Genomic DNA, 14,854 nt, shown 5'->3' on the forward strand with positions numbered 1-14,854 from the left:
AGGCAATAGGGCAAGCAAAGCGACCCAGGCATCCCTGTCCCCAGGCACTTCTACCAGCTCCTCTTCAGGACCCCTAGATGCTTCCAGGCCAGCCAGGAAATACAATCCATCCAGCGGGCCCTGGGTCATCCTCGGGGTCTCATCCAAAGTCGCTGATGCCCGGTAAACAGTTCAAGTGCACGCCGAAGGCCTCCGCACGTGGAAGCCAGGCAGACACAGCTCCGACACCGGGAGTACGAGGAACGAGCGGCTCGCGTTAGCAAACCCGCCAAGCCCGTGCTCCTAGAGCTCCTCCCGCAGGATGTTTCGGGGAACACGATCATAAGCCTTCTCAGAGTGTAGAAAACACATGAAGACCGGGTCGGCAAATCCTCACGTTCCTTCAACTACCTGACGGAGAGAGAAGAGCTGCTCTGCTGTTCCACGGGCAGGATGGACTCCGCATCCACTATCCATCAGAGGAATAGTTCAAATCCTGGAGGTACCCTGGAAAAGACTTTCTGAGAGAGGCTGGGAACCACCACCCCGGTTCGCCAATCCAGAGACACTGCTCCCAGGATTCATGCTACATTGAAGAGGCGTGTCAGCCAAGACAGACCCTCAATGTCCAGAGCCTTCAGCAACTCTGGGCAAATCTCATCCGCTCCCGGAGCCGTTCACCCAGCAGAAGAATGAAGTCAGTACGTGGAACTCTCCGGAATTCCACCTACCGGCACAAACTTCAAATGAGCAGCTGCAGACCAGATACACGCGAGTATCCCCGCACCCACCCGGCACTTCTCACCCCGGGGCAACTTCTGAGTAGGAGAGAGACCATCTTCTACTCAGGAGTTTAGTTGCGGAGCCTAGACTGCGAGCGAAGGCGAACAGAACTATATGCTATATACAGCTGCTATCTCTCAACCTTCCGCACCAGCTCATAGCTCCTTACCCGCTAGTGAGGTCACATTACACTCACCAAGAGGCAGTTGCAATGCTGTTGCCAAGCAGTTGCTTTGGTCTCAGAAGTGGATGGAATGCGCTCACTAGGGTATTGCTCTGCTGTTCCACATCATTGCTATGCAGTTATACGTGGTTGCTATGCTCTTTAAAGCTGCTTGGTGACAATGTTGGTGGAAGTTGAGCTGTGTCACATGGTTCTATGCTGTCCTACGGGATTTGTTAAGAAGATGCTGCTGCTGCTTCAGTGGCGTTTGCTACGGTGTTGTTTAGCAAACTTTTTTGCAGCCATTACCAAACGCCAAGCGCTTTTAGCTTTCCCTTTCTGGAGTCCTGGCTTTGATCCGGCAGGGACATTCCTCGCTGCTCTTCCTCGCTGCTCTTCCAGGTCCAGCTCCAGGAGTTCACGCTGGATACGAAGAGCATCGTCAGAGATCTGCTTCAGCCTACACACACACACACACACACACACACACACACACACACACGTTATTATGATAATGTTAGCACCATAAAGTCACACATCTACACGGGCTGGAGGTGATGTAGTTTTTTTTTTTTAAGATAATTAATAAATGTATGCATTGAGGTGGGCGGGGTTATAAACATGCCTACAACCTATCAGAGTGAGGGGGTTGGAGTGTATAAACATGGATGTATTCTATCAGAGCAGAGTGGGTGCAGGGTTGTGGGGTAATTTACACATCTAGTGCAGTTTATCTCCATTGCAGTTCATTTCCATTGTTTTATCAGATCACTATAATAGAATAGAGACAGTTTTACCTTCTAAAATATCAAAGATCCAAACAAATCCTCACTTTAAAAAAACAAAACATCTATTAAATCTGAATGAGTGTGTGTGTGTGTGTGTGTGTGTGTGTATATATATGTGTGTGTGCTCTCCAATTGCCTACTTTCTCATGTCTTCCTCCTGCTTCTCTAACGTGGTCAGATACAGGTTGATCCACGTCAAGCTTGTGCAGACCTCTTTCGGTTCGAGGAAGTCAGCGCTGTCAGACTGTTGATATTTCAGTCTGAGCTGGTGAAAATACTCTGCCTGTAGGAGATGGAAACAGCGCTACAGTTTAGACACATCATTGTAGAAAAGAAACACTTGTGGAAAGGAAATTTTCTTTCCAAATTATTCATGTCTGATTTCCCTCTCTAATCAGATCCCTCCCCCCCACTGCATAATACTACCTAGCTCGGTGGGTAAGGGCCAGCGGAAGTTACACGTAAAGCTCAATGCTGAATGACTTACCGGACTCTGAAGCAGCTGCTCCTTTCGCTTTCTCTGCATCCTCTTTTTCTGCAGATCTTCCTCTTCCATCTTCTGCATCTTTATATGCTTAGATGTTTGCTGTTTGAAATTAGAGAGAATAAACAGTTCATGAATGATGACAAAGACTAAAGCTACTTTTCTCAGAACATACCATTAGTTTCGGAACAAAAAAAAAAACCCTTTGAAAGACTCTTCTCCTCCAACGATGTGTTCGACACCTCAAGCATTAAAGAGCATGTTTTCACTCAGAATATTCTAAGATGACAGTGAACTAAACTGTATCATCACTGATGCTTCACTGTTAAAAAGGCTCTTCTGTCTATGCTTTGGCTTAATCTGGGTATCTGGACCTTAGACGTTCTAGACAACAAATGACTGTAAACGACAAGTCAAACAACTCCACAAAAGAGAGACTTACCATGACCAATCCCGTGAACATGTTAAGGAACATGAAGTTGCCTATCAGGATCAGGATGATGAAAAACAGCTCACTGTAGGCAATCCCTAGACTATGAAGTCTGTCCTGGTGTTCCAGCCAGCCTGAAATCTACAATAGAGCAATAACGTTAATGGTAATAATGGTGGAAATAAAGTTCATCCCCTAATTGAACTAATGTGAAATGTGTGGCTCCTAATAAAGTGCTCCGTGAGCGTATGTAGACGTATGTATTTTCTGGATGTTCAGTATCTGTGAATGCAGCTGACTGTGTTTGACTCACTGTGACCACGCTCAAGGTGGAGAGCAACGCAACACCCATATCCCCCCAGTTCTCGGGGTCCGCGGTCCCGAAATGCTGCACTCCGGCGACGGCAAAGACGAGCAAGATGAAGAAAATCATGGCCGTCACGTACGCGGCCGTCTTCAGGCCTTGGAACAGAATCAAGACCAGGTCCTGGAAAACAGCACATCATAACATTAGAGTATCGGAAATGTGTCTTCTGTTTTCTTAATGGCACGTGATAACAATCAATAACCTAGAATTTTGGAAAACGAGTGCTATTATACACTTTATGTCCAAATGTTTGTGGACTTTCTATTCTGCTTTTGTTTGAGTAACTTTCTACTGTCTTCCCCCTAATTCCCATCATGCACTTTACCTGGATACTGGGGATGATAAAGATGATTCTCAGGATCCGGAAAGCCCTGAGGATCCGGAAGACCCAGTATGACCCGTCTGCCCTGGAGATCAGCGACAGCAGCAGGAACCCGGTGTTGCAGATGTTGGCTCCACTTCCCCAGAAACCGCACGGCTCCGTGTACACCTTCACCATGAACTCCAAGATGAAGACCACCAGGTAAAACACATCAGCCCCCTGAGGAACAGATTAAGCACAATAAACGCACTGTGATCCAGTCTCTCACACACACACACACACACACACACATACATACATGCTCTCTGCCCTCCTTCCCTCTCTCCTCTATAAAATGTCGTAAAATTAGGTTACGTGGAATTTCTTCAGTTCACTCACCTCGAACAACGCTGAATACGCAGTTTTAAGTTCACGGTCTGTTTCCAGACCCATGAACGCGGCGTCCAGCACGACTACTAGAACCATGAAGGCCCTAAAATAACACCCAAGTCTACTCCTGCACACAAACAAAGACGCAACAGAGCAGCAGAGTTGGTGTTGTTCAAGCAGAATGCACAAGATGCAGAAATAGAAAAGAATATCCATCAAGAAAATGTGGAAGTTTTACATTCTGGAGCTGGAGGTCAGTTCCCCTCTGTCCTCCATCTCGACGTCTCCCTGTCTGTGGTCTTCCAGCCTTGACACAGGCTTTTTATTCACATCACCATGACGACCAGAATCAGAACCATTAAGACATCACACTGGCCGGAACGCGCTCAACTGTGAGAATGGTGACACTGCTTCATGGCGATTCACTCTAAAGCACTTCATTTGATTCAGTATGCCGATCAAAAGGGTTGTCAGGGGAACGGTAACAGTATTTCCCACAAACACTACAATTTTACACACAAATATAATAAATGTAGATTTATTGAATACAGACAGCACGTCTCATAGAAGGTAAATATCAAATATCACACATTTAAATTCATTCATTTAGCTTTTTTTTTTTTTTTTTTTTAAAGATATTGTTGTAAAAGTCATCTTTTAATAAGTTGTAATTTATGGCCAATTATATTTTATTAAATAGTTTATAGAACATTTTCACCTAAATCACCTATGTAGTGTTACTGGAGCTGGAAGCCTTTGTTGTGTTTAATAAACATAAAGAGTGATGATCTTTACACTTACTCTCATCCATTCATTTAATGATTAGAGACCTATCGTATAGTCTCTGAACCTTTCTGAACACCTCACAGAACTGAGCTTTGCCATAAAAGCTCTCCCTGCGGGTCTTCACATCAGGAATAAAGAGAGGGTTAGATCTGGCAAGGATGCAGCAGATCCTAAACGACACAAGTACATAAGCTTACATGATCAATCATTTACAACGGGTACGCTTGAAGCATGTTAGCTGTGTCTACTACAGGGGTCATCACATAAACAATGACAATACGAACGATAACATACAGACAGTATTTACACTCTTCTATACCAGTATTATTTACACGTCTTGTTTATGGCTATGTTGATGTATACCGGTAAGATAAGCAACGATAACTATTTGCACTATCCTGGGGTTATTGGCTGTGTCTCTTCCCCACTCTAGGTTAACCACGGATCTTGTCGGCTCCAAGAAGAAGGCCCACTCACCAGCGCTCTCGTTCTCCCAGGATCACCAGGTAAGTAACATGCTCAGTGACCATCTCTATTGTGTGTGGGCTGGTGAGGAGTCAACTACCAGGGACTTCCCTACATGTGTTTTAATGCATTCTGTGCGTTTTTGTAACTTTCTGGCAACGTGGTTTGTGCGTTTTGTCGCACCTGATGCGTTTTTACACATTTGGTGGTTTCTCCATCTTTTTTGCCCTTTTTTACATTCGGTGCCATTTTACGGCCGTTATGTGCACTTTTCTGTGTAAATAAGTTGACTATGGTACATTCTTTTTAGCTTTGAATGTCCAAGCAACTCCACTCCTAGTAAGAGGCAGTGGAAGAAGCATCATTTGATTGCCCCTGTTCAGTATTGGGGGTCTGTCATGGCAGGTTAGGCCGGACACAAAGAACACTCGCAGAAATGGGTCCAATGCAAGTAGTTTATTAACACAACCCAAGATAATACAAGGGGGCAAAATAAGGCAAAATCAGCAGAAGCAGCAGCTACAGGGCAACACATGTGAACACAACACAAACCTGACAAACCAGAGGGCGACAACAAAACACACCTGAGACTGGGGGACTCTGGGAGCTGAGCTTGTGAGAAGGGCGGGAAGCTAACGAGAACCTGCAGGCAGAGCCTGGGCTAACCAGGGGAGAACTAGCGACGCGCTGGACCGGCGCTGAGGCTACTAACAAGGGAGGGGGGAAGAGAGCTGAGGGACCAGCTGCAGAATCAAAAACGTCTAGGCCGACCAAACCTGGCACTGCTGCGTGAGCGCGGGTCTATCTTGGCGAGCGAGCCTTGCTGAATCCTTGAATGGCCGGGTGGCCAGCTCGCGAACGAGGGTGTCGAGCCGAAGCTGGCCTAAACACACACCGTGAGCAGTAACGGGAACCTCTCGGGCTACCCAAGCTTCCAAACACGCAATTCTCGGCCTCGAACGAAGCGTCGAGGCTCCTGAAGTACCCCCAGCCTCAGGCGAAACACGTGAACATGAAACGAGACACTGAATCGACACAGTGAACCAAACATGAACACAAATGAACATGAATCACGAACCGATACACATGAAAAGAACCAAACACGTGAACCAAACAAGGCGGAAGTCGTTATTTGGGCCGTATGTGGGCGGCGGCTCGGAATCGCCCGAGGCTGAACTGTGTGCTGCACAGCTAGAAACCACCCTTTCATTTCTACATCACACTCTGCTGAAGAACCAGCCCACAAAACAAGAACTCCATTTCTTTGTGCAATCACTTGAAGTCTTCTCCCCAGTCCCGGCGTCCCAGACAGATGAGCAACAATTCCCCCTGGAGGAAGAGCTGCACATCTTTCAAGTCCCTTTAAAGTCCATGTTCTACATCTCCTGTATAATAGTTATGTTGCTGTACTTTGTGTTGCTATGGACAACGAACAGCAATTAGATCTATTACATTTTTACATAGAACTACTGTAAACCCTGAAGTCCATGTTGATGTATGGAGTTCTACACCAGGCTGCAGCAGGGAAAACACGCAGGCTTCTCCTCTAAAGCGTGCAGTGTTCTCTGAGCAGTGTGTTACCGGCTCCTGACGAGCTGGATCATAACGTGCAAATAATCCAGACATTTTAAACGTGTCAGTGCTCTGCCTCCACAGATAGGGGGCTCCCTTCCGATACTGTACAGAACCGGACGTACCTACAGTACTACGTCACCCAGGTGAAACCTTTAAATCCCTCGACCACCCATTGTTCCCTTTTTCTGGCACGTCGCCCACTTGGTGGTAGCCGCAAGAGAAGGGGGGCACTCATTTCAACGCGTTATTGTGTTGGATGCTAGCCAAGTTTCCTCAACTGTCACCAAAACAGCTGACCTCGGAACATCGCTGACGGCCGGAGCTCCAGAATCATCCCCGGGACAAACTACGAGGGATCAGGGATTTAACCTCCGACTACGGACCGCACGCCTGAGACCTTCAGGAGACGCGTTTCGTCGGAACTTTCGCTCTGAGAAATTCCTCAAGCTGCGAGCCGGACTCTCCTCTAAAAGTAAGACTGTGAATCGGGGCAGTGTTGGAGGCACTCAGTAGATTATTGGATGTTGGTGCTCTTGAAAACAGTGATCCACTAGATTGTAGGATTGTTGTTGTTGTTGTTGTTTACGCTGATTAGACTAAAGGAAGTACAGCGTTTGATCAGCCTTTTCTTGTCCTCCTATCTCACGCGACTAACTTGGTTGTAGCATTTGATTTCGAATGACTTTGGTGAGCTTTGATCTAAAGGGACTCTGACCCTTAAGAAGCCTTATTTTAGACCAACTCACTGCTAGATCCCCTCGCGGAGCTGTGGACGCGCTTCTCTAGCCTGAGCTGCGTGGTTACTATTGCTCGTGGATTCTTCTCGCCATCCCGTGTGTTTAAATCTCCCTCCGAGGGCTTGGCTTTTGTTCCACTCTGCCACGTGAGTTGGATAAAGCCTCGCACCTTTTGAGATCATACACACATCACTGGGTTACAAAAGAGAGTCGCTAAAACTCCGCCGCTCCTCACACCTCTCCTTTGTTCTCGTAAACACACACACACATGCATACACGTACACACTCCTACACCCACGTGTACGGACCCCCACCCCCCAGTTGCAGACGCATACCTATACTCCCTAGCGAAGTTTGAGCAAAGATTTAGCTTTATTTAGATCTATTTTCCTGCTGACTGTCTTTACTATTGTGGATTAGTATGTTTTTCTGTTTGAGCCGAATTGTTTGTCTTGTTTTCACTCACCTTTTGGGTTCTGCAGCTGATCTCTCAGCTCTCGTTCTCACGTCACGTAAGTTCCCTAGCGCCTGACGAGCGCAGCTTTGCTTTCCCCCAGTTTCCCCAGGCGCTGCCTGTAGGTCTTGGTTATCGTTGCGCATCCCTCTCAGTCCCGGTACGCTAGCCTAGCTCCAGGATTCCCTCCAGCCTCAGGTGTGTGTCTTTGCTTTGCCCACGTTACTTTGTCCCTGTTGTTTGGTTTATCCTTTGGCCCTGTACCTTTGCTGCCTCTTCCTGAGTGTAGCCTTGTTTGAATAAACGTTCTTGCATCGAGCCATCTATGTCTGTTTATTTATTTATTTTTATTATTTTTAACGGACTGACCGAGCACAAACAGCTAAATCAATACACAAGCATGATGATGCAACATATTGCAGGGATGTTTGGTGTGTGTCCCTCAGGATGATGTACTTCACTTGTTTTTTAATCGTCCACATTTGAAACATGTCAAACTCCATAGTCTAATAGATAGTCTGGTCTAAGCCTTCTTTATGTGTCTGTCAGAAGTGGAAGCCGACACGCTCGTCTGCTGTTGTAGTGCATCTGCCTCACAGTTCAGCGTGTTGTGCGGTTTCGGAGGCTTTTCTGCTCAACACACTCGTACACAGTTGTACTGTAGTCTTCAGCTCCTCAACAAGGTGTGTATCCATCTGTAGAACTGCGACTCACTGGATGGGTTTTCTTTATTGCACCAATCTGAGTGAGCTCTAGAGAGTGTTGCACATGAAAATCTCCTCAGTTCTAGAATAACTCAAAAACCAGCCCATGTAACCCCAACAAAACCACACTATGCTGAAAATCACAAAGATTACTTTTATTATTACTCCTCATTGGGAAGGTTGATACGAACATTACCTGAAGCCGCTGGCCTGTCTTTACATGATTTTATACCCTGCACTGCTAATAAAGAGAACTGCATAAGGTGTTCCTAATAAACTGTTTGGTGAGATCATAAACCAGATGTTTAAAGAATAAAATGACTATTTAATATCAGCCTGTTTTCAGTTTGTGAGTCAAAGAACCAAAGTATTTACATTTTTACTTTCATTATTTGAACTTTTTCAAGACTCGCAGGACTACCATATTAGATCTACTTCATCACTATAGATTTACAGTAAAGTAATAGCTTGAGCATTGATGAAATGTGTCCATATTTACCACAAACATGTGTCTGCCTATTGCAAACTCTCCCAGCATTATTGAGCTAACACCACAATCAGTGTTTACTGATATCAGTGTACATGAACCCAGCTGAAGAACAAACCCAAAGCCAAGACCTTACACAACTCAATTCTCCTTTCAGTTCAATTCAAATTTATTTCATAATCACTGCATAGTCATGCAGTGAGGTGAGGAGGGATCAATGCTGGGCCCCAGAGCAGCACATCAGGCAGCAGGGTGGTGGAGAGCCAGGTCTGGCGGTACCGGGATGGAACAGTTGGAACTGAGCATCTCATTACATGGAAAAGAGAGAGAAAGAAAACAGAAAGGAGGAAAAAACACAAGGGGTCAGGAGGAGAGCAGCAACATGATCTGTGGGGTTATACAGCAGGACAGGATCCCATGGGTAGACAGGAGCATCCAACCACAAATGGTCTGGCGTCAGCAGCTAGCAGGGAGCAGCTCGGCACATGGGGAGAGAAAAGAAAGGAGAAAATTAAGAAGTGTTTTGGAGTTTGAATAGACTGATGTACCTCCTGTAAAAGAAGTAGATTAGAGAGACAGAATTTAAAGTGTCTTACAGTAGTGCTGGTTATGACTGAGAATCCATCTAAATTTAGAGCAATATAAATAGATTTACCCATCTTTGAATCAATAAGTAATACCTCTGTTTTACCTGGATTAAGCAAACCGTAAGTTGTGGGGCATCCAGTTCTTTATGTCTTTAGGACAGCCTGTTCTGTTCTGGAGACAAATGGTCTTGTTGGAAGTACAGGTGTCATTAGCATAGCAATTAAAGTCGATACCATGCTTCCAGACTATTTTAACCCAGCGGCAGCATAAGAACATTCAATAATAACAGACCCGGGATTGACCCTTTACTCCCTATAATCCGTGAGCATGGTACCGACATGGTAAGAATGTCTTTAATATTTATTATGAGTTCTATTAATAAGACTAAAAGGCACACGATTTTCCTTCAGTTCCTCATGGTCCAATAACTGAATTTTAATAAATATAGTGACTGAGTGATTCCTAAAGAATTCCTGAAACAATTCCTAGGTGGTGGTTCTGTAACTGCTTTGGTGTTTCTATGTGGTTGCGAGGGTGTTTCTTGGTGGTTGCCATGCGGTTGTTAGGCCATTAAGAGCTGCACAAGCATTGTCACAAATCAGCAGACATCCGGGTCCAAGCCCCAAGCGAGCAAGCCAACGGCAACAGTGGCAAGGAAAAACGCCCTCAGATGGAGAGGAAGAAACCTTGAGAGGAACCAAGACTCACAGGGGGAACCATCCTCCTTTGGTTGACACGGGAGAGCAAAACCACGCAACAAAAGCATGCAATGAAAGAAATAACTAAGGGATACATAGACGAGAGCCTAATACTGCCCAGAAGTATTGAATGAATCACATGAATTAGATCTGTGATTCGTTATTCTCATCTTCTGATCCGCTTAGTCCAATTTAGGACCGCAGAGGCAATAGGGCAAGCAAAGCGACCCAGGCATCCCTGTCCCCAGGCACTTCTACCAGCTCCTCCTTAGGACCCCTAGATGCTTCCAGGCCAGCCAGGAAATACAATCCATCCAGCGGGTCCTGGGTCATCCTCGGGGTCTCATCCAAAGTCGCTGATGCCCGGTAAACAGTTCAAGCGCACGCCGAAGGCCTCCGCACGTGGAAGCCAGGCAGACACAGCTCCGACACCGGGAGTACGAGGAACGAGCGGCTGGCGTTAGCAAACCCGCCAAGCCCGTGCTCCTAGAGCTCCTCCCGCAGGATGTTTCGGGGAACACGATCATAAGCCTTCTCAGTGTAGAAAACGCATGAAGACCGGGGCGGCAAATCCTCACGTTCCTTCAACTACCTGACGGAGAGAGAAGAGCTGGTCTGCTGTTCCACGGGCAGGATGGACTCCGCATCCACTATCCATCAGAGGAATAGTTCAAATCCTGGAGGTACCCTGGCAAAGACTTTCTGAGAGAGGCTGGGAACCACCACCCCGGTTCGCCAATCCAGAGACACTGCTCCCAGGATTCATGCTACATTGAAGAGGCGTGTCAGCCAAGACAGACCCTCAATGTCCAGAGCCTTCAGCAACTCTGGGCAAATCTCATCCGCTCCCGGAGCCGTTCACCCAGCAGAAGAATGAAGTCAGTACGTGGAACTCTCCGGAATTCCACCTACCGGCACAAACTTCAAATGAGCGGCTGCAGACCAGATACACGCGAGTATCCCCGCACCCACCCGGCACTTCTCACCCCGGGGCAACTTCTGAGTAGGAGAGAGACCATCTTCTACTCAGGAGTTTAGTTGCGGAGCCTAGACTGCGAGCGAAGGCGAACAGAACTATATGCTATATACAGCTGCTATCTCTCAACCTTCCGCACCAGCTCATAGCTCCTTACCCGCTAGTGAGGTCACATTACACTCACCAAGAGGCAGTTGCAATGCTGTTGCCAAGCAGTTGCTTTGGTCTCAGAAGTGGATGGAATGCGCTCACTAGGGTATTGCTCTGCTGTTCCACATCATTGCTATGCAGTTATACGTGGTTGCTATGCTCTTTAAAGCTGCTTGGTGACAATGTTGGTGGAAGTTGAGCTGTGTCACATGGTTCTATGCTGTTCTACGGGATTTGTTAAGAAGATGCTGCTGCTGCTTCAGTGGCGTTTGCTACGGTGTTGTTTAGCAAACTTTTTTGCAGCCATTACCAAACGCCAAGCGCTTTTAGCTTTCCCTTTCTGGAGTCCTGGCTTTGATCCAGCAGGGACATTCCTCGCTGCTCTTCCTCGCTGCTCTTCCAGGTCCAGCTCCAGGAGTTCACGCTGGATACGAAGAGCATCGTCAGAGATCTGCTTCAGCCTACACACACACACACACACACACGTTATTATGATAATGTTAGCACCATAAAGTCACACATCTACACGGGCTGGAGGTGATGTAGTTTTTTTTTTTAAGATAATTAATAAATGTATGCATTGAGGTGGGCGGGGTTATAAACATGCCTACAACCTATCAGAGTGAGGGGGTTGGAGTGTATAAACATGGATGTATTCTATCAGAGCAGAGTGGGTGCAGGGTTGTGGGGTAATTTACACATCTAGTGCAGTTTATCTGGTGTTGTATTGTTCAGAGTTCATTTCCACTGTTTTATCAGATCACTATAATAGAATAGAGACAGTTTTACCTTCTAAAATATCAAAGATCCAAACAAATCCTCACTTTAAAAAACCAAAACATCTATTAAACCTGAATGAGTGTGTGTGTGTGTGTGTGTGTGTGTGTATATATTTGTGTGTATGCTCTCCAATTGCCTACTTTCTCATGTCTTCCTCCTGCTTCTCTAACGTGGTCAGATACAGGTTGATCCACGTCAAGCTTGTGCAGACCTCTTTCGGTTCGAGGAAGTCAGCGCTGTCAGACTGTTGATATTTCAGTCTGAGCTGGTGAAAATACTCTGCCTGTAGGAGATGGAAACAGCGCTACAGTTTAGACACATCATTGTAGAAAAAAAACACTTGTGGAAAGGATTTTTTTTTTTACCTGATTTTCTTTCCAAATTATTCATGTCTGATTTCCCTCTCTAATCAGATCCCTCCCCCCCACTGCATAATACTACCTAGCTCGGTGGGTAAGGGCCAGCGGAAGTTACACGTAAAGCTCAATGCTGAATGACTTACCGGACTCTGAAGCAGCTGCTCCTTTCGCTTTCTCTGCATCCTCTTTTTCTGCAGATCTTCCTCTTCCATCTTCTGCATCTTTATATGCTTAGATGTTTGCTGTTTGAAATTAGAGAGAATAAACAGTTCATGAATGATGACAAAGACTAAAGCTAAAGCTTTTCTCAGAACATACCATTAGTTTCGGAACAAAAAAAAAACCCTTTGAAAGACTCTTCTCCTCCAACGATGTGTTCGACACCTCAAGCATTAAAGAGCATGTTTTCACTCAGAATATTCTAAGATGACAGTGAATCGTCTTGAACTAAACTGTATCATCACTGATGCTTCACTGTTAAAAAGGCTCTTCTGTCTATGCTTTGGCTTAATCTGGGTATCTGGACCTTAGACGTTCTAGACAACAAATGACTGTAAACGACAAGTCAAACAACTCCACAAAAGAGAGACTTACCATGACCAATCCCGTGAACATGTTAAGGAACATGAAGTTGCCTATCAGGATCAGGATGATGAAAAACAGCTCACTGTAGGCAATCCCTAGACTATGAAGTCTGTCCTGGTGTTCCAGCCAGCCTGAAATCTACAATAGAGCAATAATGTTAATGGTAATAATGGTGGAAATAAAGTTCATCCCCTAATTGAACTAATGTGAAATGTGTGGATTGTTGTGAAAAGGTGAGCGTGAAAGTCTCTTGCCTAGTGCGTGCGTGTACATTTCTGGCATGAATGAGCAGGTGTCCAAGTTGGCTCCAAATAATGTGCTCCGTGAGCGTATGTAGACGTATGCATGTTCTGGATGTTCAGTATCTGTAAATGCAGCTGACTGTGTTTGACTCACTGTGACTACGCTCAAGGTGGAGAGCAACGCAACACCCATATCCCCCCAGTTCTCGGGGTCCGCGGTCCCGAAATGCTGCACTCCGGCGACGGCAAAGACGAGCAAGATGAAGAAAATCATGGCCGTCACGTACGCAGCTGTCTTCAGGCCTTGGAATAGAATCAAGACCAGGTCCTGGAAAACAGCACATCATGTCTTTACACTACCGGTCAGAGTATCGGAAATGTGTCTTCTGTTTTCTTAATGGCACATGATAATAATCAATAACCTAGAATTATGGAAAACAAGTGCTATTATACACTTTATGTCCAAATGTTTGTGGACTTTCTATTCTGCTTTTGTTTGAGTAACTTTCTACTGTCTACCCTTCATTCCCATCATGCACTTTACCTGGATACTGGGGATGATAAAGATGATTCTCAGGATCCGGAAAGCCCTGAGGATCCGGAAGACCCAGTATGACCCGTCTGCCCTGGAGATCAGCGACAGCAGCAGGAACCCGGTGTTGCAGATGTTGGCTCCACTTCCCCAGAAACCGCACGGCTCCGTGTACACCTTCACCATGAACTCCAAGATGAAGACCACCAAGTAAAACACATCAGCCCCCTGAGGAACAGATTAAGCACAATAAACGCACTGTGATCCAGTCTCTCTCACACACACACACACACACACATACATACATGCTCTCTGCCCTCCTTCCTTCTCTCCTCTATAAAATGTCGTAAAATTAGGTTACGTGGAATTTCTTCAGTTCACTCACCTCGAACAACGCTGAATACGCAGTTTTAAGTTCACGGTCTGTTTCCAGACCCATGAACGCGGCGTCCAGCACGACTACTAGAACCATGAAGGCCCTAAAATAACACCCAAGTCTACTCCTGCACACAAACAAAGACGCAACAGAGCAGCAGAGTTGGTGTTGTTCAAGCAGAATGCACAAGATGCAGAAATAGAAAAGAATATCCATCAAGAAAATGTAGAAGTTTTACATTCTGGAGCTGGAGGTCAGTTCCCCTCTGTCCTCCATCTCGACGTCTCCCTGTCTGTGGTCTTCCAGCCTTGACGCAGGCTTTTTATTCACATCACCATGACGACCAGAATCAGAACCATTATGACATCACACTGGCCGGAATGCGCTCAGCTGTGAGAATGGTGACACTGCTTCATGGCGATTCACTCTAAAGCACTTCATTTGATTCAGTATGACGATCAAAAGGGTTGTCAGGGGAACGGTAACAGTATTTCCCACAAACACTACAATTTTACACACAAATATAATAAATGTAGATTTATTGAATACAGACAGCACGTCTCATAGAAGGTAAATATCAAATATCACACATTTAAATTCATTCATTTAGCTTTTTTTTTTTTTTTTTTTTAAGATATTGTTGTAAAAGTCATCTTTTAATAAGTTGTAATTTAT

At 45.6% G+C, this 14,854-nt stretch overlaps 1 protein-coding gene across 1 annotated transcript; it reads right to left on the minus strand.

Moving 5' to 3' along the window:
- Window positions 1-282: 282 nt before the first annotated feature.
- On the minus strand, window positions 283-14,467 carry LOC140541854 (muscle calcium channel subunit alpha-1-like). Its single transcript, XM_072664652.1, has 13 exons — window positions 14,418-14,467; window positions 14,189-14,306; window positions 13,816-14,031; window positions 13,426-13,599; window positions 13,039-13,167; window positions 5,713-5,819; window positions 4,516-4,641; window positions 3,924-3,992; window positions 3,695-3,812; window positions 3,320-3,535; window positions 2,941-3,114; window positions 2,640-2,768; window positions 283-327 (listed from the first exon to the last, which is right to left on the minus strand). The coding sequence occupies exons 1-13, from the start codon at window positions 14,453-14,455 to the stop codon at window positions 283-285; spliced, it is 1,659 nt and encodes a 552-aa protein (XP_072520753.1). The 5' UTR covers window positions 14,456-14,467.
- Between the last annotated feature and the right edge of the window lie 387 nt (window positions 14,468-14,854).

Source organism: Salminus brasiliensis, chromosome 20, assembly GCF_030463535.1.
Source record: "Salminus brasiliensis chromosome 20, fSalBra1.hap2, whole genome shotgun sequence".
NCBI classification, from domain to species: Eukaryota; Metazoa; Chordata; class Actinopteri; order Characiformes; family Bryconidae; genus Salminus; species Salminus brasiliensis.